Source organism: Lissotriton helveticus, chromosome 5_1 (assembly GCF_964261635.1).
Source record: "Lissotriton helveticus chromosome 5_1, aLisHel1.1, whole genome shotgun sequence".
Classification (NCBI taxonomy): Eukaryota; Metazoa; Chordata; class Amphibia; order Caudata; family Salamandridae; genus Lissotriton; species Lissotriton helveticus.
In genome coordinates this window covers 320,878,838-320,905,032 of record NC_136065.1, presented here as the reverse complement: position 1 = coordinate 320,905,032, position 26,195 = coordinate 320,878,838, and the positions used below count along the sequence as shown (strand labels likewise).

The window sequence follows — 26,195 nt, the reverse complement described above, 5'->3', positions numbered from 1 at the left end:
AGATGTCGCATCTACGGGATTTCGACAGTTAGCAGGAGCTGCTGTCCTGCGCAGACAGGGGTGGTTACATTCAACTTCTTTCAGGCAAGAAGTCCAAAACCGAGTTTTAGACATGCCATTTGATGGCGAATATTTATTTGGTCCCAAAGTAGAGGAAGCTTTACAAACAATTAAAGGATACTGAAACAGCAAGATCCTTGGGCACTCTCCAATTCCGCAAGCCGCCCTTTCGAGGAGCGAGAGGACGAGGGACGTCCTCCAATAGAGGTGGATACCAACAACAACAATCCACATACCGACAAAGTAACCAGCACTATCAGACACAGCGCTACCAGTCTTATGGGCAGAAAAGATCATACTACACCCAGAACAGGGGTAAGACAAATTACCGCGGCAAAGTCAAGCGCCAATGAAATTTTTCACCTGCCACCACCTATTTTCCACCCTCACAAAAAACTTGGCGGAAGAATATCGAAATTTTACTCCAACTGGCAGTCTATAACAACAGACAAATGGGTCCTGGATATTGTGGCAAGGGGCCATGCCCTAGAATTCGAAAAATTCCCTCCAAATGTTCCGCCAAGAGGACCGCCTCCAGCTCACCTGAAGGAGCTGCTTACCCAAATCAAATTGATGATACAAAAAGGAGCGATCGAGAGCGTTCCTCAGAGGATGAGAGGAATAGGCTTTTACTCCAGGTTCTTCCTGATTAGGAAGAAGAACGGGGAGTGGCGCCCCATCCTCGATCTTCGCGCTTTGAACAAATATCTAAGAAAATTAACGTTCCAGATGTTGTCGCTTCAGGAAATATTGCATCTTCTAGCAGCAGGTGATTGCATGGTCACTTTAAAACTCCAGGATGCATATTTCCACATCCCCATCCTACCTCGCCACAGGAAATTCCTTCGCTTCAGGGTGGCTGGCAGGGACTACCAGTTCAAGGTCCTTCCTTTTGGACTGCGGTCAGCTCCAAGAGTATTTACAAAAGTTTTAGCTCCAGTGGCTGCGCACCTCCGGCTGGAGGGAATACAAATTTTCCCATATCTGGACGACTGCCTTATAAAGGCCAGTTCTCACGAAACCGTTCAACGTCACCTTCAACAGTGTCTACACCTATTTCAGTCTCTGGGCCTGACAATCAACTTCAGCAAATCCCAAATGCAATCGTCTCAAAGAAAGGCATTCTTAGGAGCGACTCTGGACACTCAAAAACTCAGAGCTTTCGCCTCCAAAGAGAGACAAATGAAGATAAGTCGGCTAGCACAAGATCTCATGCAAAGAAAGTCAGTTTCAGTCCGACTGTACAAGTCTTTTCTAGGGATGACATTGGCTTGTATTCCATTACTTCCAAATTGCCGGCTTCGAATGAGGCCGCTTCAGGAGGATCTAACCTTACAGTGACAACAGGTTTCGGGCACTTTCGAGGACCTCATTCAAATCACACCAATCATGAAGAAGTCTCTTCTCTGGTGGACACAGATGTGTCATCTGAGGCAGGGGTGCGCGTTCCTTCAAGAAGCATCAAGTCTAACCATCACTACAGATGCATCCCTCGAGGGCTGGGGGGCTCATCTACAAGGCCTCACGATCAGCGGCAAATGGACTGCGCAACAGAGACGGTGGCACATCAACCGTTTAGAACTGAGAGCCATTTTTCTTGCACTCAAGGCGTTTTGTGCCATCATTCAGGATGCCAGTGTGTTGATACGAACAGACAACACAACAAGCATGCACTACATCAACAAGCAGGGGGGAACTCGATCTCTTCTCCTGTCTCAAGAGGCGCAGGATTTATGGACATGGGCTCTTCACCACAATGTACATCTGCAAGCAGTGCATGTTCCGGGGACGGAAAACGTCCTCGCGGACGCACTCAGCAGAACAACGATCACCACCCACGAATGGGAGCTTCATCAGGAGACAGTGGAACACATATTTCATCAGTGGGGTTGGCCAGACCTAGATCTATTTGCGACAAGTACCAACAGCAAATGCCAGAGCTTCGCAAGCTGGCATCCCCACAAGAACTCTCTGGGGAATGCGTTCTCCATCAATTGGTCTCTGACGTTTGCGTACGCTTTCCCACCGATTCCACTAGTCCCCAAGGTTCTGCGGAAGATGAAGAAGGAACATTGCCGACTCATTCTGATTGCGCCCAGATGGCCGCGCCAGTATTGGTTTACAGAGCTCCTCCTACTGTCAGAGTGCAAGCCAATTCAGTTACATCCAATCCCGAACTTGCTCAGCATTCAGGAAGGACAAGTCTTCCATCCGGACCCAGCATCTCTGAGATTAGCGGCCTGGCTCCTGAATACCGTGAGTTCGCACACCTGAACATCCCGGAGGACTGTAAAGAGGTGTTGGCCAAGGCTAGAGCGCCTGCTACCATCATGACGTACAGTCTGAAATGGAAGCGCTTCTGCATCTGGTGCCGTTCAGCGGGGGTTCACCCTTTTTCAGCAAAACCGGAGGAAATTCTTCCTTTTTTCCTGCATTTAGCACGAACAGGTCTGTCTCATGCTACCTTAAAGGTGTTTCTGGCTGCAATATCCAGATATCGACAGGATGGGACCAATTCTCTGTACTCAGCAAGGATTATCCAACAATTCTTCAGAGGCCTCTTTAGAATGTTCCCTCCTGTACGCCATCCACCTCCTTCGTGGCATCTGAATGTGGTCCTAGCTCAACTCATGCGTCACCCATTCGAGCCCATCCACAATGCCGACTTGAAGTACCTTTCGTGGAAAGTATCACTGCTCTTGGCTTTAACATCCTCCAGGAGGGTTAGTGACATCCAAGCTTTCACGGTGCATCATCCTTTCCTGAAATTCACAAGTGACTCTGTGATTCTTCGCACAAATCCAAAATACATTCCGAAAGTACCTTCGGATTTCCATTTGAACGAAACTATTGTTCTTAAGTCGTTCTTTCCAGACCCGCAAACATCTGCGGAAAGAGCGTTACACTCGCTTGACATTAAAAGATGTCTTAAATTCTACCTACAAAGAACGTCCACTGTACGCACTTCTGACCAGTTGTTCATTACCTACGGTGCGATTCGTAAGGGGCAGGCAGTTTCAAAACAGACTATTTCAAGATGGATCTCTGCTGCCATTGCCTTTTGCCATGCACAGGCTGGGAGACCTTTAACATCAGCGCCCCGAGCGCGGTCTCTTCATCTATGGCCTTATTTGCTGGAGTTCCTCTTCAGCAGATCTGCAAAGCGGCTACTTGGGCTAGTCGCCATACCTTTACCAGACATTACTGTCTAGAGTCAATCAGCGAGGCTGATACTTCTGTGGGTCGAGCTGTTCTACGGAATCTGTTTCATTAAGGTGAGCCTCTCTTTCCCACCTCCATCTTTCTGCTGTCAGACGCTTCTTATGTTATGTTCACACATATTTCCATGATTGCATTATGTTATGCTTTATACAACATGTGTATTTTCACTTTGCATTGTTATTTGCATTACTAGATGACAAGCTTGGCGTCATTGGCATCTGTCCAGCAAGGATATGTACTGCTAGCTACTCTGATTCAGGCATGTGAATCTATGAAAGACACCCCTAGTACTGGAGAAGAACAATAGTTACTTACCTGTAATCTGTGGTTCTCCAGTATTGGTGTCTTTCATAGATTCACATGCAACCCGCCCACCTCCCCTCAGAGGCTTTTTAGGCTATTTTGGTTTACCTTCACTCCTTGCGAGAAAATCTGAGAGCCTGAGCCTCTGGGGAGAACATTCTGGTGGGTGCTGGCGCCTGATTGGCTGTAGTTTGGACTATACAAAATGACTATGAGAGTCATAGATGTGGAAGTTTTTCCTACTGTACCATTGGTTACTTTACTTCCTGGTTCTTTTTCTATTAGTATTACTACATATTTATGGCATATTATTGCTTTTTTATGTACCGTGGGACTCCCACTCCGACGACGGGGAATGATTCAGGCATGTGAATCTATGAAAGACACCAATACTGGAGAACCACAGATTACAGGTAAGTAACTATTGTTCATCTTTGTCGCAGTCGAAGTTGTCTGAGTATTTGGGTAAGTCCCACACGAAGAAGAGTAAGAAGTCGACAAGGTCTTCGACTTAACCCTGTCTGTTGAAGTCATCTGACGAGGCAAGGGAACGTCGGCATTCAAGGCCTGACTCTGCGGTTGAGCCTGTGCCTGGGCCAACTCTGCGCCTCTGCAAAGCGTCATACTGGTTAACATAGGGTCTGACTTAGAGTTTGGCGGATGGAGTAAAAGCAGTCAAGGTGGCAGAGGACTCTACATCCATAACCCTTCTTTAACTCCCATTTAAACGTTTGGTGTGTGTCAGTCATTGGAGATGGATACTTACACCACACTTTTAAACGTTTTTTTATTTTCTGAAAACAAACTTTCAAAGTGGAAGTTTGTTTTTGGGAAAGAAAAAAACTAGTGGCCACAACACTACGAGAGGTTTCTCACATGGTGTGACGGTCAATTTTTTTTAAGTGTGTTTCATTTTGATTGTGCTCACTGTCAAAAATTCCTGGGAGTGACTGGCAGTATTAAAACATGAAGAAAAAAGCCATCCGATCACTCAGTTTAATAGAGTGGATGGTCTGATAGCTTCCCTCTAACTGCCCATACTCCCTCGTACCACTGGAGGAAAGTTTAGGCCGACAAATTAAGTTTTACTCCGTCAGCGTAAATCTGGTCTGGAAAACAGAGTATATTTGCCAAATGACTTTTCCCCACATATCCCGCTCGCCTGTTCTTATTTGCAATTTCAACAGACAATTACATTACTTTGCAAAGAAGACTCTTGCATCCAGTGTAATCACGGCCCCATGATATACCTCCATAAAGCAAAGGATATTTTCTCCATAGAAAATGAGCTCTCTTTACCAGACCGTGTTACTCTTCACCCCCCACCTACACAGGCTTTGTGCGACTCACTTAATACTTTCTTCATTGATAAAATCACTACTATTAAGAACAATATCCCCTCGCCTTTATCTTCTTCCCCTCCTCCTCTGCCTCCTAGAAATCCTTGTTGCCTGGATGTTTTCCCTCCGATCTCCCTTGAGGAGTTTCATTCATTACTGCAGAAAGTGAGCTCTGGCTCTCCCAATGACTGCTACCCCCCACCCCCCTAAGTACTTAAGGAAGTCTTTTTGGCCTGTCCTGACCCTCCACTGTCACTACTCAACAACTCGCTGGCAACGGGGGTGGTCCCAGACTCCTTTAAACAGGCAGTTGTGATATCTATTCTAAAAAAAAAACATGCCGATCCTACGATCTTGAGCAATTACAGACCTATCTTCCTTCTCCCCTATCTGGGGGAAATTTTTGGAGACATATGTCACTCGCTGCCTGAGTGCTTTCATTGAGAGCTCGTCTTTTTTGGAGGCCCAGCAAGCCGGTTTCCGCCCACTTCACTCCACCGAGGCGGTCATTGTGGCTGTGATGGACACTCTCGGAAGGGGCGCCGACAATAACATCTCCCAAGCCCTTGTCTTGTTGGACCTGTCGGCGGCCTTTGACACGGTCGATCATGTAATTTTGATCGACCGTGTCAAAAATGCCGGCATTCAGGGAGTTGCCCTTGATTGGGTGAGATCTTTCTTCGATAAACGTTCTCAGGCTGTGCACTGGTCTACCTTCTCTGCCTCCTATTCCCCCCTATCCTGTGGAGTCCCACAGGGCTCCGCCCTATCCCCTCTGCTATTTAATTTGTACATGCACCCCCTAATAGTTTCCCTCCATAAATCTGCGGTTACAACTTTTAATTACGCAGATGATTTGCAGTTAATTTTCCCTATCGATACCTCTCTTTCCTCCTGTACTAGCTTTCAAACTACTATGCTTGAGATATCGGAATGGATGTACCACAGCCAGCTCAAATTAAATCCCATCAAGACCGAGCTTGTGCTGGTGGGCGGGGCAGCCAACCCATGGAACGACAGCTTTTGGCCTCCTTCACTAGGGCTTCCTCCGTGTCCGGTCAACTCAGTGAAGAGTCTCGGCGTAGTCATCTCCAGTGACCTATCTATGAGGCCCCAGATTAGTGCTGTTACGTCATCCTGCTTTTTCCACTTGCGCAGGATATGTAAAAGCAATAGATTCCTCACTAGAGAGGCACTTATCCTTGTCATCCTGGCCCTCGTTATGTCAAGAATTGACTATGCCAACACCCTGTATGTGGGAATTCCAGCATACCATCTCCACAGGTTGCAGCTGGTGCAAAATCATTCATAAAGGGGGTGGTGATGGACAGAGTATCTGAATTAAGCAGAACACTCCTTCCCAGTCAAAAGATCAGGGCTTGATCCATCACCTTTTTTTAGCTCACTGCACCATCCCAGCTCAGAACCTGGCTACATGCAAATTAGTCTGACCCTGGCCCAGTGCATCACGGGAACAGGGCAGACCAAACTACCAAGCCAATTCTTTACTGGAAAGGAAACAAGCTTCCGGGGACCGGTTTCTGGCATTACAGCCGTCTTCGGCCCGGCTTGCTTGAATCCTGATGGTGCAGTGAGCAAGGGACTCACATCTGAGCATACCCTTCCACACTTGTGGTGGCCAAAACGATTCATAAAGGGGGTGGTGATGGACAGAGTATCTGAATTAAGCAGAACACTCCTACCCAGTCAAAAGATCAGGGCTTGATCCATCACCGTTTTTTAGCTCACTGCACCATCCCAGCTCAGTACCTGGCTACATGCAAATTAGTCTGACCCTGGCCCAGTGCATCATGGGAACAGGGCAGACCAAACTACCAAGCCAATTCTTTACTGGAAAGGAAACAAGCTTCCGGGGACCGGTTTCTGGCATTACAGCCGTCTTCGGCCCGGCTTGCTTGAATCCTGATGGTGCAGTGAGCAAGGGACTCACATCTGAGCATACCCTTCCACACTTGTGGTGGCCAAAACGATTCATAAAGGGGGTGGTGATGGACATAGTATCTGAATTAAGCAGAACACTTCTACCCAGTCAAAAGATCAGGGCTTGATCCATCACCGTTTTTTAGCTCACTGCACCATCCCAGCTCAGAACCTGGCTACATGCAAATTAGTCTGACCCTGGCCCAGTGCATCATGGGAACAGGGCAGACCAAACTACCAAGCCAATTCTTTACTGGAAAGGAAACAAGCTTCCGGGGACCGGTTTCTGGCATTACAGCCGTCTTCGGCCCGGCTTGCTTGAATCCTGATGGTGCAGTGAGCAAGCGACTCACATCTGAGCATACCCTTCCACACTTGTGGTGGCCAAAACGATTCATAAAGGGGGTGGTGATGGACAGAGTATCTGAATTAAGCAGAACACTCCTACCCAGTCAAAAGATCAGGGCTTGATCCATCACCGTTTTTTAGCTCACTGCACCATCCCAGCTCAGAACCTGGCTACATGCAAATTAGTCTGACCCTGGCCCAGTGCATCATGGGAACAGGGCAGACCAAACTACCAAGCCAATTCTTTACTGGAAAGGAAACAAGCTTCCGGGGACCGGTTTCTGGCATTACAGCCGTCTTCGGCCCGGCTTGCTTGAATCCTGATGGTGCAGTGAGCAAGGGACTCACATCTGAGCATACCCTTCCACACTTGTGGTGGCCAAAACGATTCATAAAGGGGGTGGTGATGGACAGAGTATCTGAATTAAGCAGAACACTCCTACCCAGTCAAAAGATCAGGGCTTGATCCATCACCGTTTTTTTAGCTCACTGCACCATCCCAGCTCAGAACCTGGCTACATGCAAATTAGTCTGACCCTGGCCCAGTGCATCATGGGAACAGGGCAGACCAAACTACCAAGCCAATTCTTTACTGGAAAGGAAACAAGCTTCCGGGGACCGGTTTCTGGCATTACAGCCGTCTTCGGCCCGGCTTGCTTGAATCCTGATGGTGCAGTGAGCAAGGGACTCACATCTCAGCATACCCTTCCACACTTGTGGTGGCCAAAACGATTCATAAAGGGGGTGGTGATGGACATAGTATCTGAATTAAGCAGAACACTCCTACCCAGTCAAAAGATCAGGGCTTGATCCATCACCGTTTTTTAGCTCACTGCACCATCCCAGCTCAGAACCTGGCTACATGCAAATTAGTCTGACCCTGGCCCAGTGCATCATGGGAACAGGGCAGACCAAACTACCAAGCCAATTCTTTACTGGAAAGGAAACTAGCTTCCGGGGACCGGTTTCTGGCATTACAGCCGTCTTCGGCCCGGCTTGCTTGAATCCTGATGGTGCAGTGAGCAAGGGACTCACATCTGAGCATACCCTTCCACACTTGTGGTGGCCAAAACGATTCATAAAGGGGGTGGTGAAGGACAGAGTATCTGAATTAAGCAGAACACTCCTACCCAGTCAAAAGATCAGGGCTTGATCCATCACCGTTTTTTAGCTCACTGCACCATCCCAGCTCAGAACCTGGCTACATGCAAATTAGTCTGACCCTGGCCCAGTGCATCATGGGAACAGGGCAGACCAAACTACCAAGCCAATTCTTTACTGGAAAGGAAACAAGCTTCCGGGGACCGGTTTCTGGCATTACAGCCGTCTTCGGCCCGGCTTGCTTGAATCCTGATGGTGCAGTGAGCAAGGGACTCACATCTGAGCATACCCTTCCACACTTGTGGTGGCCAAAACGATTCATAAAGGGGGTGGGGATGGACAGAGTATCTGAATTAAGCAGAACACTCCTACCCAGTCAAAAGATCAGGGCTTGATCCATCACAGTTTTTTAGCTCACTGCACCATCCCAGCTCAGAACCTGGCTACATGCAAATTAGTCTGACCCTGGCCCAGTGCATCATGGGAACAGGGCAGACCAAACTACCAAGCCAATTCTTTACTGGAAAGGAAACAAGCTTCCGGGGACCGGTTTCTGGCATTACAGCCGTCTTCGGCCCAGCTTGCTTGAATCCTGATGGTGCAGTGAGCAAGGGACTCACATCTGAGCATACCCTTCCACACTTGTGGTGGCCAAAACGATTCATAAAGGGGGTGGTGATGGACAGAGTATCTGAATTAAGCAGAACACTCCTACCCAGTCAAAAGATCAGGGCTTGATCCATCACCGTTTTTTAGCTCACTGCACCATCCCAGCTCAGAACCTGGCTACATGCAAATTAGTCTGACCCTGGCCCAGTGCATCATGGGAACAGGGCAGACCAAACTACCAAGCCAATTCTTTACTGGAAAGGAAACAAGCTTCCGGGGACCGGTTTCTGGCATTACAGCCGTCTTCGGCCCGGCTTGCTTGAATCCTGATGGTGCAGTGAGCAAGGGACTCACATCTGAGCATACCCTTCCACACTTGTGGTGGCCAAAACGATTCATAAAGGGGGTGGTGATGGACATAGTATCTGAATTAAGCAGAACACTTCTACCCAGTCAAAAGATCAGGGCTTGATCCATCACCGTTTTTTAGCTCACTGCACCATCCCAGCTCAGAACCTGGCTACATGCAAATTAGTCTGACCCTGGCCCAGTGCATCATGGGAACAGGGCAGACCAAACTACCAAGCCAATTCTTTACTGGAAAGGAAACAAGCTTCCGGGGACCGGTTTCTGGCATTACAGCCGTCTTCGGCCCGGCTTGCTTGAATCCTGATGGTGCAGTGAGCAAGCGACTCACATCTGAGCATACCCTTCCACACTTGTGGTGGCCAAAACGATTCATAAAGGGGGTGGTGATGGACAGAGTATCTGAATTAAGCAGAACACTCCTACCCAGTCAAAAGATCAGGGCTTGATCCATCACCGTTTTTTAGCTCACTGCACCATCCCAGCTCAGAACCTGGCTACATGCAAATTAGTCTGACCCTGGCCCAGTGCATCATGGGAACAGGGCAGACCAAACTACCAAGCCAATTCTTTACTGGAAAGGAAACAAGCTTCCGGGGACCGGTTTCTGGCATTACAGCCGTCTTCGGCCCGGCTTGCTTGAATCCTGATGGTGCAGTGAGCAAGGGACTCACATCTGAGCATACCCTTCCACACTTGTGGTGGCCAAAACGATTCATAAAGGGGGTGGTGATGGACAGAGTATCTGAATTAAGCAGAACACTCCTACCCAGTCAAAAGATCAGGGCTTGATCCATCACCGTTTTTTTAGCTCACTGCACCATCCCAGCTCAGAACCTGGCTACATGCAAATTAGTCTGACCCTGGCCCAGTGCATCATGGGAACAGGGCAGACCAAACTACCAAGCCAATTCTTTACTGGAAAGGAAACAAGCTTCCGGGGACCGGTTTCTGGCATTACAGCCGTCTTCGGCCCGGCTTGCTTGAATCCTGATGGTGCAGTGAGCAAGGGACTCACATCTCAGCATACCCTTCCACACTTGTGGTGGCCAAAACGATTCATAAAGGGGGTGGTGATGGACATAGTATCTGAATTAAGCAGAACACTCCTACCCAGTCAAAAGATCAGGGCTTGATCCATCACCGTTTTTTAGCTCACTGCACCATCCCAGCTCAGAACCTGGCTACATGCAAATTAGTCTGACCCTGGCCCAGTGCATCATGGGAACAGGGCAGACCAAACTACCAAGCCAATTCTTTACTGGAAAGGAAACTAGCTTCCGGGGACCGGTTTCTGGCATTACAGCCGTCTTCGGCCCGGCTTGCTTGAATCCTGATGGTGCAGTGAGCAAGGGACTCACATCTGAGCATACCCTTCCACACTTGTGGTGGCCAAAACGATTCATAAAGGGGGTGGTGAAGGACAGAGTATCTGAATTAAGCAGAACACTCCTACCCAGTCAAAAGATCAGGGCTTGATCCATCACCGTTTTTTAGCTCACTGCACCATCCCAGCTCAGAACCTGGCTACATGCAAATTAGTCTGACCCTGGCCCAGTGCATCATGGGAACAGGGCACACCAAACTACCAAGCCAATTCTTTACTGGAAAGGAAACAAGCTTCCGGGGACCGGTTTCTGGCATTACAGCCGTCTTCGGCCCGGCTTGCTTGAATCCTGATGGTGCAGTGAGCAAGGGACTCACATCTGAGCATACCCTTCCACACTTGTGGTGGCCAAAACGATTCATAAAGGGGGTGGGGATGGACAGAGTATCTGAATTAAGCAGAACACTCCTACCCAGTCAAAAGATCAGGGCTTGATCCATCACAGTTTTTTAGCTCACTGCACCATCCCAGCTCAGAACCTGGCTACATGCAAATTAGTCTGACCCTGGCCCAGTGCATCATGGGAACAGGGCAGACCAAACTACCAAGCCAATTCTTTACTGGAAAGGAAACAAGCTTCCGGGGACCGGTTTCTGGCATTACAGCCGTCTTCGGCCCAGCTTGCTTGAATCCTGATGGTGCAGTGAGCAAGGGACTCACATCTGAGCATACCCTTCCACACTTGTGGTGGCCAAAACGATTCATAAAGGGGGTGGTGATGGACAGAGTATCTGAATTAAGCAGAACACTCCTACCCAGTCAAAAGATCAGGGCTTGATCCATCACCGTTTTTTAGCTCACTGCACCATCCCAGCTCAGAACCTGGCTACATGCAAATTAGTCTGACCCTGGCCCAGTGCATCATGGGAACAGGGCAGACCAAACTACCAAGCCAATTCTTTACTGGAAAGGAAACAAGCTTCCGGGGACCGGTTTCTGGCATTACAGCCGTCTTCGGCCCGGCTTGCTTGAATCCTGATGGTGCAGTGAGCAAGGGACAGCCCGCCTGGTTTACCATCAGCCTAGGCATCAGCACGTTTCACCGCAGTTGCGGAGCCTGCATTGGCTCCCGGTGGCTAGACGTTGCACCTTCAAACTTGGCTGCACGATATTCAAAGCCCTGTCTGATCTTGCTCCTGTCTTTACTTCATCTAGTCTGAAGCGATATGTTCCCACGAGAGATCTCCGCTCTAATTCTCACAATCTTTTAATTATCTCCAAAATTAAACGCAAAAAACATGGTGGTCTCAGTTTCTCGTTTTTGGCCCCCAAAACTTGGAACTCCCTTCAATCTGTCTTCCGACACTGCCCTACCTACGACTGCTTTCGTAGGATGCTGACAACTTTCTTTTTTCAATCAGCATTCGAGTAAGCCCTGCTCCTGCCCTCCGCATTTGTTATGAGCGCCATGAAACCGTCAGGTGACCGAGCGCGGTATAACATTTTTTAACATAACATAAAAAAATTGTTGTCCAGACATTTTCATTTTTGGTTTGTGTTTTTGAATCATTGGAGTAATAATTTAGTTTGGGTAGATATCGCTGATCCGGGCTGAATTTTTCTGGACAACATTTTTGAAAAAAGCAGCTGTAGTGCAGTGAAGATGTAATATTTCAGGAAAGTACCTGTATGTGCAAGTTCTTTAGGTATAGCCTTTAGAAATGTTGTAGGTTTTAGCACCCCATAAGTATCTTCACAACCAGATGCACAAAGATTTTTCTCTACATATGCATGATCCAAAACATTTACACATCTTCTGATCAAGTAGAACTCTCTTTTAATGTGTTCACGCACAGAATATGACTTTGGGGGAAGATCACTTAGTTGGACTGATCTCTTGAATTCACTGTACCGTAGATCAGCAAATGTGTGACAGTAAGAACTTGGTTTCCACACACGCACAATGTATTTTTCTGTGTCTTTAAAGTCACATGCTTCTTCTGTCTCAGCAAATCATTTTAGAAACTTCGCAAGCTCAGAAGTTAAAGCTCCAAGCTTTGTTCCAAATTGTTCATAGTGTCATCACCCGTGAGAATATGTGCCTTGATAAGAACACTGGGATCTCTGTGTCAATTTTCTTATACAGAATATGAAGCGTGATTATGTGTCTTTTCTCTCCTGTTCTATAACGTAGCCATAACTATGACAGTCCTTGACTTATGAACATTGCAACAAATCTAAGTAGTACAATAACATCTGTGTCATTTGACAATACAATGACTCGATTGGAACCATTTCATAGAGCCCACTACATGTGGCACAACACGAAGGTCAGCTTCCTCCAATTTGCTGTTAAGTTCTTGAACAATATGACCCGTAGCTTTTGAATCTATCTCTGCAGGCACCAACTCCTCATTGACAATCATTCCACTTTCAGAAAGTGGAAATTAAGTGTTCACTGATGCATCAACAATGTTTTGGCGAGTTAACATCTCCAAGTTCATCTTGTTCAATGTTGATGACCAGATTTGAAGCAGGCAAACTCAATTGTTGCACTTGTAGACATTCATCGGATTCTCTCACATTCATTGACAGATAGTTCAAGATAACGGTCAAAGACAATGTGCAGTTCTTGCAAGGTGCACACTGACTTTGATATCTGTAGAATAGTCTGAATGGCCTCATCGAAGTTTTGCATGGATGAAGTCTTGACTAGTCGCAATTGTGACATAGTCTACAGCACCAGCAGTTTTCATTGAGGACACCTTTTCGAATTGAGATTCATCAGGTGAAAGGTTTTTTTCAAGCTCTTTTACGAGTTTGTGCTCCACTGGTTTGGTTGCAGCATCTCCATCAAATAATGCGTTTCTTTCCTAAATCCTCTCTCTGTGCTTGCGAAATTTGTTTTTTTATAACCTGTTTTGTAGTGGCTGGTTGGACTAAACACTTACTATGGCAATTAACGCGTGGAAGTTTAGCTTTAGTGATTATGTCAAACTGCTTTTTCTTTTTCAATACAAATCTCTCCTGCTTCAGTTCTGCGTATAGTTTCGATCCATGTTCCAGGACATCTAGTAGACTGTCTTTATATCGTTATCCACATATTGTTTGGTCACGAGTTCTGTAGTCGCACAGGCTCAGTCATTTCAAAGGGGTTTCCGTGCTGCATGAAATGAAGAAGGATGTCAACAAGTTTATTAATACCTTCCCATCTCTTTCCCACAAGTTCGTGTTAAGGAACAGTTTCACAATGGTCCATTCATTTTGAATTTGCCATCTCTCTGAAAACATTTTAAATAGAAAGGACTTCATGGTAAACTAGCTGCCTTTGAGCAGCATATTCACTTTTATGTGTCTGACCAACAATTCGCTTGGAGCTTTTCTGTGATCTCTGGGTCGTTTGTTCCAGTTTCATATCTGGAGCCCGAGCATTGAACTATCCCTCCCTGGCTTTCACCACAAAATGTCTTTTGATGAATTTTCTGTAGAGGTATGTTTTTTCTATCTCTAGCTTCTTCACTCTTTCCAAATATCAGGACCCATATTTCGGGTAGTTTGTGCAATCGAATTCGCAAAACAGAGTAATCAGTGACTCCACAGTCTTCACGTGCAGCTCCCAATCACCTTCCCGATCAGCATGTACCAAGTTTTTCACTAGCGCCATCTTGTGTAAAACAGTTCTCCAGTATTTGCAAAGTTCGGATTTTTCTTCACATTCTTTGAAAAACTCTATGAACTTGGTTTTCAGGTTTTCTGATTTTGAACTGAGTGTATTGAACATTGACTGGCTTTGCATTATGCCATTTGAATGCCGTGCACCCTGTGCCTTGTTCACCTCTGAGATAAGATATGCAAAACCTAATTTGTCATTCTTGTTCAAGAAAGCATTTCAATGCAATGTTTCTATAGCCTCAGATATGATGAGCATATCTTGTAACGAATGAACATAATGAGTTATGCTCAATACTGGCTGGACAGTTTTGCTTCCAAAGATTTCATCCTCAATAAGTGCATCGTCTATGCCACATCCACTGAGATAACTTCCTGCACACTGCAACACAACTTTTGTCATTTGGAAAACGCCCATCATTGGATAAAGAAAATCAAATTCTACTGGATGGCTCATAAAAATGTCAGCTACAATACGGAAAACCCCTTCTTCGGAGAAAATTGGCAGGATATGCTGGTCTTGAAGCTAAACACACACATTTTAGAATTATTTTTAGAGCTGTGTATACTGTTGAGTTTGTTACTGAAGAGGGTATTACTGGTGAAAACCGGTGAAAACTGGTAAACCCTACCTTCAGTGGGACGGTATTCTGGGAGATCAGAGCATGAATTCCAGCCCACTGAGGAATTAGCTTTCCTTCATCCTTCAGTCCGCACCAAATAAGTGGGAGGATAAATTCAGTTAAATCAGCTTTGAGGACCGCAGTATCAGGTAGAAGAAGATTCATGTTCTCAGCCACTTTGAAACTTTCTGGTAGAGTGGGACGTATTGATGGCTTGTAGTGATAGTGCACACATTGTCATGGCAGTTGGGTTATAAGTTTGTAGCTTTGTTTGTTTATGCCTACAGCTTGTTTTCAAGTATCTACTTCATTGGTACAGTCTTAAACAAGCATTTGCAATGCAATAGGTCTTACATTTGCGACACTTTGAGCTATTGGCATTGTTAAATGACAATGCCTTTAATTTATGTGTTTGTTTTTAAAACATCTAAAAGGCATGGTAATTTACAATGCAAATAGCTTAAACTCTTGCAAATGAGAGACCTATTTCATTGCAAATGCTTGTCTTTCTTGGGCATTGTGACACCCATTGACTCACAGCCTTAGAAACATCTTGTACTTGAGAAATTATGTTTAAAAACAAATTGTCTTATTTTTAGTATTATGTATATTGATATGTTTGTTTGCCATACATTATTTAAATGATTCATGTCTATTCAAATCATATCATTGTATTTTATTGAATCAAATTTATCCACATATATATATATATATTTTTTATACTTACATTAAAATCAATCTTTTTGATATCAATACAGTTTATTGCATTTTTAATGAGTTGTTTATAAATATGTGTCTCTTTCATTAGCCAGTTTTTGTTCCTTTTTGTCTGCCTGGGTTGTTACCTTTGCACAAAAAAAAAAAGACACCCATCAGTGGCACATGAACTGGGAATATGAACGTGCTAAGTGATCGGTAGAGCCTATTTCTTGTGAATGCCTTTATTTTGATATTCTAAATCTCTTTGGATGACTACATCCTGTGATAGATGATCGAATCTTGGTTATTTTGTTGCTGGGATAAATGGTGGTTGGATCGTGTATCCAACTCTGTGTTTGCTCAAATGAGAATGCTCTCTCTCTTTCCTCGCTCCCTTATTTTATTCATTATAATTAACTGCAGTTTCTGGTGTTTTTAGTTTGGCCTACCGGAGACACCGTTAGCATTAGCTATCTCCCCAGCTTCATGTTGTCAAAAAATCATAAATTAACAATTCAAACATATGTATAGGGGAGTGTTAAGTCAGCCTTTGGTGTGCTCAGCTGTCATTCACATTGGGATTCTACCCACCAAACCATATAGTATTGAGCAGTGAGTCTGCCCACATTAGCCTTTGGCTTTATCATAAATGTGAGTAACAGCATTTTGTCTAATCACATGTGCATAGAAAGGAGTGCACTTGACAGTCAGGACTGTAAAATCCATGCCCATAGAGCCTTTTCTTTTTGCTAATAAAAATACAGGTTTTCTAATGATGTGCATCAAAACTAAAAATAGGTTGTTTATTTGCTCCAAGTGCACCTCCTTCCTAGGATTCGTTCCTTTTTGCCCTGTCAAAATTCTATGCAGTGGTATTTTAAAAAAAAAGCTAAATATGTCTGAAGTGGAAAAATACAAACTAAAAGATTAGACAGTGAAAAGTGGAAGTGGAGGACTATGGAGAAATACAGAAGAGAATAGTAAAAGGGGCAGAGAGAGAGCAAGTAAAGAGAACAAAGGTAGAGGAGAAGAACATGAAGTAGAAGAATGAAGAGAAAATGAAAGAAAGACGAAAGGAGTAACTAAGCAGAGGGAGCAGTGTAGTGAAATGTGAAGTTTCATGAATCTTGTGTGTTGGAACTGAAATGCGTGTGAGTGGTGGAAATGCAGTGTGTGTGATAGAAATAGCAATATGTGAGCGTAAAGCAGAAATAGAACGATTAGTGGAGAGAGGAAGATAGAGCGTCAGAGTGAGGGAAAGGCAGATTGACAGGGAGACTTAGAGAAAGATGAAGAAGATGAGAGAGAGCTAAAGGGAGAGCAAGAGAAATAGAGAGAGGGGATACGAGAGATAGAGCTAATCGGAGAGAGAAATTAAACTTGAGAAGAAGTACAGAGTACAACAAGTAGAGAAAGAAAATAGAGAAAGAATACAAAATGTAAAGGTGTGACAGAGAGTGAAACACAGAGCGATAGAAAGCAAGCCCGAAAGAGAAAAAGTAAGAGAATTAGGAGAAGGTGGGATTAAGGTAGAGAGTGAGAGATAGACAAAAAAGAGCACTGAAGTGAGCTAGAGGGAAGGAGAGTGAAAGACAGCTGAGGGTAGAGGGAGAGAGAAAGTTTAAAAGTGAGAGCGAGAGCGAGAGAACAAATGAGAGAAAAGAGAGCAAGAGAGAAAAGCACAGTAAAAGCATGTGTGAGTGAAAGCTTGTTTATATTGTGAGGGATTAAATGAGTTCTGGTGAGTAAGAAAATGAAAGCACCTGCGAGATAGCGATGGTAATTTGGCTAGATGTAAAGAAAAAGCAAAGTGAGGAAGAACAATATTATGAGTATAAAAGACAATGAGATGGGAGCATTTTGTCAACAAGAAAGATCGGATCGAGAGAGTAGAAAGACAGAAGAAAGGCTGTCGTATAATTGAGAATACACATGAGATTTTGCGACCCATGTACCTAGTTTGCCATAATTGTTCTTGTGTGTAATATTATATCCATTGTTACATCCAAACACTGTTAAATGAAGGTACATGAGCTCGATTATGAAGGGATCTACACATGTATTCTAGTTATACATTATGCTAGGTGTTGAATTGTTGGTAAGTAGTGTGCTATATATAGTAATGAAACGAAATGGCCCATCAACTCGTTTGAGAAAGGTCGGGGGCTGAGCTAAGTGAATCAGGCGAAATGTAACAAAATGTAGCACTATATTGAAACTGACTGCACATACGGACAGTCTCTTATCTGCATTTCAGAGGTGCACAACCCGTCCTCCTACACACACACACACACACACACCTTAATTAGCCTCCACCGGCCTCTTAGGGGAACTATTTGAATGTTGCGAACTGGCAGGCAAGAGACTCCTGGTGAAATCACCATAGGAATCACGGAGTTGTCCCAAGGTCTGTACTGCTCAGCGACCAGAGGAGTAGCTAGCCCTCAATGGTGCAGTGGCACTGACACTTAGCCCCAATTTGATTGGTGTTTGCGCCTGCACCCCGGTGTTTACCTCGGCTAACCTGTCCTGTGTATTTAACCCCTTTGCTGCGGCGGCAATTACGCTACAGCGCTAGGGGGGAGGGGGGCTGCGCGGCGCTCCCATGCTCGTGACGGAACCGCTCCGTCACGAGCCTCGGGCGCGCTGTGCTGATGACGTAGCGTTCCGTCACGGCCCCGCCCACTCAACAGAACGTCCAGCGCAGGCGCGGAATCAGCGCCGCGCAGGCGTGCCGAGCTGGCCGTGACGGAACCGCTCCGTCATCAGCACAGCGCGTCTGAAGCTGGTGACGGAGCGGTTCCGTCACCAGCATGGGAGGGGTTAATTGACACCCTCCATCCGAAGAAGCACCGCGACTGCAGAAGGACACGTGAAAAGCAGGGAATGGAATAACCGAAAATAAAAACCCTTTAGCCAACTCCTTGCTTGAAAACAAGACAGTTTCACGGGTTCTGAAAATTAGAACTCAAGCATACTTACCGTGAAAGGGGAAGGTGTTATCGTTTAACATGAAATGAATGGCAGAGGCGGCAACTTCTCTCCCAGGCAGGCAGCCATGTCTTCTGAGGCTCCTGGCGGGGCAGAAGCATAGCAGCTATGAGTGGTTATTTTGAGCCCACTACATGCCTTGGCAGCAGGACGGTGGTTCATGCTCGGATGCCTGGGAGATAGATGCCACAGTGCAGGATGCCCGTTGATCCACCGTTGTCGATTGATATTTTTGCTGTAAGTCAGGGTTCCATGTGCAGACACTGTGAAATCCTAGATAAGACCAACGTAAGTGAGGTGAGGAAAGGTGCCTCCTTCCGTCGTCTGTATCTCGAACCTTCACGCTATGGGGGGGCACGTCGTGAAATATATGGAATGGATTTTAACAATGAAAGTGGAACCACTATTTTGTGTACAGTCACTGCCCACACTCTGACAACAGTGAGCTATGAAGCGGTTGTTCAAACTGTGAGCGGTCTGCAAATGGAATCAATAGGCCATTAGTCCTCCGACCTGGGCATTAAAGCTTAGCAGGGGTCCTTATGCACTGTTTCCTTCCAACTGAGATCTCCACAACCCCACTGGCGCGTAGCGGCGGCAGGGCCTGTACGAAGCAGGACACCCACTAGCAAGATGTAGAGGTAGCTAAGCCTTGGGGCTCTAGAGCCCAGTTCTGCCACTTTATATTTGGCCACTTGGACTGAGGGTTCCCTGATCATCAGACAGGCAGGTCCTGCATGGGGAGGGAGCAGCCTAGAGAGGACAAGGACAGCGGGTCGGCCCAGTGGCCGGCTTCCAAGGCTCACCTGTGGCCCTTTTTGCCACTGGGCCTCCGGGGAGAGCTCAGGACGACCTTACCAGCCAAGTCCAGGGCGCAGATGCAGCCTTCGGCACAGCCCCGCAGTTCCTTGATCTCCACCTCTGATGTCAGCCAGGCAGGTTCTGGCGATATTCCCCTCTGTACCATCCCCAATCCCTCATGACAGATGGGGCGATGGGGGGGTGGGGGCCTCGCAGCACAAACCCACTGACCCGCGGGGCACCAGACCCAACCAATATGCCCACAAGTCCTCAGGTCAGCCACTTGGCAGCCCAGCAAACGTCACAGTTCTGGCACCACAGGCCTCTGCCACACCACCAGCACAGACCGCAGGCAGGGCCCACTCCTCCGTCCGAGTGTCAAGGATCTCCGATCCAGCACTCTCCCTCCTCCTGGGTCCAGAAGGTCTTCACCATTTATAGTGGCAGCAAGGTCAGCTTGTCAGCACATAGGGATAGCAGCAGTTATCCCCTTCGGGGCTGATGACGAGCTCAGCTCGTCATAAGCGTAACGTGCCGTGCGTTGATGACGAGCTGAGCTCGTCATGTAACGCGGTAATCTGAAAAGCGCAGCGGGAAAAACGCTAGCGCGCATGTGGTTAAGCCAGATTTTGGCTAGAATTTACGGGGATGCCGACGGAGCTTCAGCTCCTTTCAGCCATTTTGGTTGGTGGCTTGGTCACGCCCCTCTTCCAAGAGCGTCCTTCACTACTAGGTTCTTCTTCATTAAGAGCCAGGATTGATGCTTTTTTTCATAACCTGGGGTTATAAAGAATTAGAATTCGGAGCTTTGCACATCTCAGAAGACTTTAGAGATATTCTGTAGGTAGTGAGGGTCCAGTCAGCCACAAAGATGTATACTCCAAAATGTGAACAATTCATGAATTGGTGCAAATGATGCATCTGCCTTTGAGCCACCAACTGCTACTTGTTGCATCGGGAAATGCTTAAAGTACAAGCCTGTCTTGACCATGCTAAATGCTCCAACAGTTGCAATATTAGGATGAGAACCTAAGCACCTTATTTTCCCTGTGCAGTATCAAAGAATTGACCAGCACGGTTAGCTTCTTTCCCAATGGTAGCTCTTTCTTAGAAGGTAAGCTCAGTCCTCTCAAGTCAACACATAAGACAGAGTTTAAGTACATCACATGAAAGATTGTGATACTACTCCCTCTCATCTCTGCATGCCTGTTGAGTACAATGCAGGCTTTTCCTTCTGTTCCAATACAACTTTAGTCTGGAAAGTAATCCCAGATCCTGTCTAAAGTTCCACCTCCACAGACCTATGGTACTCACCACTTTCTTCCTCAGTACATCCACTCCAGTTGAGAGTTCTTTCCATTCTTAGGATTTGAAGAAATGGACTATGTTATGTTTGCAAGAGTGTGTCCTTGAGGAATTTTGGCACTCAAACAAAATCTTAACATTCTCCTAGCAAAAAATTGCTCACTGGACTGCACCTTTCAATGCATTCTGGCAAAGCAAGGTCAATCAATTGCTTGCCTGAAAAGGTCTACAAGGGATATGGCAGCCACAATAACCACCTCTGCTGGAATACCACTGAAGAATATCCTCAAGTCTGCAATGTGGTAAACAGATCACAATTGTACAAAGCACTATTGCTTTGGTGTCTCATAGAGCTGTGAGTCCAGTGTTTGGAGGGATTTTTATTTTAGTTCATATAATTTGAACCTAGTGCCAACTCTACTTTCTGCTGTAGTACTTATATCTAGTCTTAATTTAAACATATATTAATCTTTAAAAAGACAAACGTTTACATGAAAATAGTACTCGCTGCCAACTACAAAGCTCTATTGTTGGCACCTTTCAGTTTCACATAGAGCTCTCCTCCTTCTTGGTGCTATGCTAATTTCTTTAATTCACTTGTGCTTTTAAAGAACTTTATCGATCTTTTTAGAGGATTGTTTATCCACTTCATTGGTTGTAATTCAGTTCAAACAATGAAGTGGCTGAGCCACAAGACCCCATTATATATGATGTGTGTATATTAACTCCGCATCCTCACAGTGGAGAATAATTAATATGTGAGCGTCTTTAAAAGATAGCAATGCTGGAAAACTATTATTATATTTAAGTAACAGTTATTTCCTTCCGTTCAGTTTGTGCAAAGTAATTTTTTGGGGGGTGGGGAGGGGGCGTTTTTCTGTGAGTGATGCAATCTATTTTGTCCGAACTGTGCGGTCTGTTTTCTATAGACTTTGCTTTAATAGTTCAGTGTATCTCATGATTCACTTAGCGTGATTGCCTCCATGATTCGCAGAATGTTCCTCACTTCAGTTCCCCTGAATGATGATTTGTTTGATGCTGTTCATGTGACTAACACTTTGTATTTCCTAAAGTATCTGATTGTGCACTGTTTCAAATTCCACTTTCTGTGCTTAGTGTAGGAAATTTGTGGATTCAGTTTTCTTGACCAGTGGAAAGTGTTCTGTGCACAGTTTGTGTGAATTCTGCAGTTTTATTCTGTATCCACATGGCATGAGTAGTGCTTATTTTCATGCTTTCAGAGTGGATGGTGCAGTTAGTTTTTAATGTATGCACTATTGTATATTCTTTGTCGTAGAGCACATAGGGACTGACATTCTGCTCAATTATGAAACGTCCTCCTTCAATATCTTAAATCTATATCTGAAGAGTGTATGTACTTGCTTCTCTCATCACATTCACCTTTTTCTCTCCATATCTAATCTCCAGGAGTACATGGATCCTATGAACGAGTACAATGCCCTCAATGAAGCTAAGCAAATGATTGCTGTGGCAGATGAGAATCAGAACCACCACTTGGAGCTAGAGGAGATTCTGAAATACAGCGAGTACTTCACCGGCAGCAAACTGATGGATTATGCGCGTAATGTGCACGAGGAGTTCTGAGCACATATCTGCTTTACTGTGCACGCAAGCCATGCACGTGTTATGGCCTGTGCACTCTGCCTGCTCATGCAATGGGGAATTGAATGAACGGCAGGAGAGAACTTCCACAAATCAAAGTTTGGACAGCTTAAACGGCATTTGGGAGATTACATGACAGCCTGGTCCCTCGGAATGGTGTTTCGGCTGAAGCAGTCATATGCATGCCAAGCAAAGTCTGGTGTGCAACTGATTCTGCTCACAACCTTAAAGTTCTTTGGAGGCATTGGATTGTCGAGCAGTCTCTCACTGTTCCTGTAGTCATCCTGTTCTCTGGGGTACTGCTGCTGCTATATGTGTTTCGTCCGCAGTATTGTTTGTGACTTGCAGCCGTCCATATCCTTTGGAGGAACTGTGATTTGTCGACCTCCCTGTTTAGGGGAATGCATTTGTAAATATTGGACCTATTCCACCATCTCAATCTTTGCTCATGCTGCATTGCCAATGAGAAGGCAGGTAGTACCCCTGCATACACTCCTGTGCCGTTGGGTGAGGAAACGGAGCGTTCCCATCGAAAAGCTAAAGGTGATTTCTAGTGGTAGCATAGTCAGTGGCATTTCAGCCAAACAGTGGGGTTTGTAATTCTAATTATGAATAGGGTAAAATAAACAGAAGTCTACACAGATTTTAGATATGGGATAATCGGTCTAGGTGAATCTACAGTGCATGAGCCTGATGCTCCGATTCTTAGATTCTTGCAGTAATTCTGATCAGCGGTGTAAGATGATAGATGATGGAAGAATTTCTTTTTTGTACATAATTGTTTTTAAAGAGCCAGCTGAGTCCGGTTGGTATGTATTTGGAGCACAGTGTGCTTCATACTCTGGTCTCCTGTTTGTATGTTGTTCAGCGCTGATGACCCTGGCTTTGCAGGCCTGCACCAGGAAAGATAGTGATGCCACTGCACGTTTCTCCATGCATAAGAAGCTAGTGCAGGCAACTTCTTGTAGACTTCTCAAAACCATACTTTATGACCGGACAAGGACACTGTGGTCTACGAGAATCCAAGTGAAGCAGGGTGATTCACTCACATTAGTGGGTGTCAGGGCTAACATGACTCGCTTGTTTTATGTAAATGGCATCATTCTGTTTCTAGAGCAAATTGTTACTTGCCGTCCTCTGTCAGTATAACAAATCTCTTAAATTAAAAGGTGTTCTGGAAAGCTGTGGCTCTGGTCTCTCTTTAGGCTGGGAATTTCTCCATTAATCTCTCGTCCATAAACCACTCACTCCATGATTGTTGCAGACTTATTGGCAGTAAGTATATATAGCGGTGTAGCGGGGTCTGAAGGAAAATGAAGTATACTGCGTCGGGGTAGAGATGGTTTTATTTTGAAATAGTCTCGTCTTTTGTGAGTAGCCAGTTTTACCCCTCAGTACTTGTGATTAGATTAAAGGTGAAGGAAAACAAACAAGAAAAATAAACAAGAATGCCACGAGGAATGCTCCTCTTCTTCCGGGCTGGTTTCGTCCTGTCCTACACATCTGGTCAAGGCAGGGAAGGTTCTCCGTATACCCCAAAAAAACACAAACAAATCCAGATCAGGATCTCGTCCCGGTCGTCTTAGCACTCACGGGGGAGGGGTGTGAGGAATCACTCTGGTGCACCGGTGAATAGGCAGCGAGGACGCAAGGGTGAGAGGAGTGATGGTGAGGGAGGGATATATTTACAAAATTTGTACACGGTGAGGCGGTAATCGGCAAAGATCTTAACCCTCCGGTTTCTCCCGCCTCCTGACCCAGCCTGAGAATCTGGCCCGTACCTGGGTCAGCCATGCTCCTCCGGGGGCGTGGCTTGGCGATACGTGTTCCCGTTGGCCTCCTGACTTCAGCTCCCACTCTTGTTGCGGGTCTTCTCCCTCCGGGCTGGATGCCTTCTCCGGTCGTCTCGGGTTCTCTTTGGCTGCACTGTTTCAACGTCCTTCTCGTTCCTCACTCTCCAGACTTCCTCCGGTGTCGGCGCACACCGCGTTCCGTATTCTGGGACTCCTTATTGGGCGGCAACTCTTGACATCACAGGAGGGAGCGTCATCTTCCCAGTTAAAGGGACTGTCCTCCCAAGTAGAGAGCTCCGTATTTGAGGCTGGACACGTTTCTTCCTGGCGAGGAGAAAACAAAGGGGTTGAAAGTTCCTGGGCTTCCCACCAGTCACCCCATTGGTCTTTCGCTTCCCTGCTGCCCTCGTGACAAGCGGGTAGCCCAAAAAGCCACACAGTTAAGGAATTTTCACAGTTTGATAATGAGCACCCTCGGATTGACCTCCAGTCCTCCTGAAATTTATATGAAAATTATGAGAGAATTCTAAAAAATACATTCATAAGTGTTTTAATACCTAGTCAACAACAGAAGATCATGTGTTGAAACAGCAGCAGGGGATGTGTGGTGAGTTGAGAGACAGATTTCCCAATGCATGTTGGTGGAGGTCTGCAGTTTGTAAGTAGCTGAGGGAGATCAGGGTCTCATGGTAAACTGGTGCTAGTGAGGTGTTTTAGTGGTGGACAGCAAGGAAGGGGGTGTAGAAAGGGTACCCTTTGTTCGTGAAAGCTGAGAAATGTTGTCCTTTTATAGGTGGTGCGTATTGCACACAAACGTGCATGGAGAATCTGGTGGGCTAGAAGACTCCTGCAGGGAGTCCTAAAGTGAATGTTGCAGCATTATCACCATTCTAATCTGGGTTCTACATGTGCCTGTGACCTTTTGATATTTTCCCCAAAACTCATTTCGTTGATGCTCCTTTTACAACCTAAAAACAGTGGGTTAGCACTTCTTTCAAATGCCCTCTCAACCCTTGGGATCCCATTCCAATGGAGCGTGAACAGTAGGTCAATAAACTCATGACTCCATCACAGGATGAGCCATCAATGACAGACAATAAGGCAGTATCCACTACTCCCACATTCAACGGCAATGAACACCGATCTATTGAGCCCGAATTTTCTCAAACTACTTCTGACAGCAACACCTGTCTACCAGACGCAGCATCAGTCCACCCCCCCTTAGACACACATCCATTCTTTGGTTATTAGATCCCCACCATTCGCAAGAAATGCTTTTACATGCCAACATCTAACATACTGCGTATAGAGTTGTCCTTTGCCTGGGTGGGTTCTGCATCACCATGCATATCCAACATTAAGGAAGTCACTTCAGGTTCCACCTCCAGGATACTAGAACATTGTTAACAGTGCACTTTCTTCCCAGAACAGATAGATCCTCAGCACAACACCACAGAGTGCGATCAAAGGCCTCCAATACTGTAATGCATCTGATTGAAGTTTGCTCCGTAATCCGGATCATAGCAAATAGCTTAGACTAGTTGAAGTATACTCTTTGCAAATTGTTTAACTGTTTGCCCTAAACTGCTTACTGTGCACACTTCTTTCAGGGGGGACAGTGCTTTATCCTAATCCTCATCCTAAATTGGGCCAAAGTTATCCTCTCACTTCCTTGTCAGGCCCTTCAAACTCTCAGTCACACCTGAGAGTCCTGTATATTCTTATATTCTTGATTGATCCATCCATCAGTTCCCTCCAGCTAAACCAAGGCTTGATTCTGTATATTGCCCCAGTCATAATTATGACCTCCTAGTTGAACAGAAGGTACCTTTAGTATCTGTGTTTCACCAATTCAAACTTGACACTCATTTCATCAAAGGATATTTTTCCAGTTTAGAAATCCATTTTGCATCCTTGTTCCTTTAATTCCCTCAGGCCTACCACATCATTAAACATGTACTATTCCAGATTACCATCCTGTTTGCTTTGTGGCTCCCACCGAGGATTTTCTCAAATCAACAATACTGTTGAGCACCTTCTCTAACAGCTTGCCACCATACAGATACTATACGTT

At 45.7% G+C, this 26,195-nt stretch overlaps 1 protein-coding gene across 3 annotated transcripts in view; it reads left to right on the top strand.

The window, feature by feature from the left end:
• Window positions 1-23,509, top strand: part of SDF4 (stromal cell derived factor 4) — a 187,755-nt gene extending 164,246 nt beyond the window's left edge. For all 3 annotated transcript variants that reach the window (XM_078642371.1, XM_078642372.1, XM_078642373.1), the window contains exon 7: window positions 22,134-23,509. In XM_078642371.1, the coding sequence (XP_078498497.1) occupies window positions 22,134-22,310 (177 nt within the window). In that variant the 3' untranslated portion in view covers window positions 22,311-23,509. The remainder of the gene's footprint in view (window positions 1-22,133) is intronic.
• The last annotated feature ends 2,686 nt before the right edge of the window (window positions 23,510-26,195 follow it).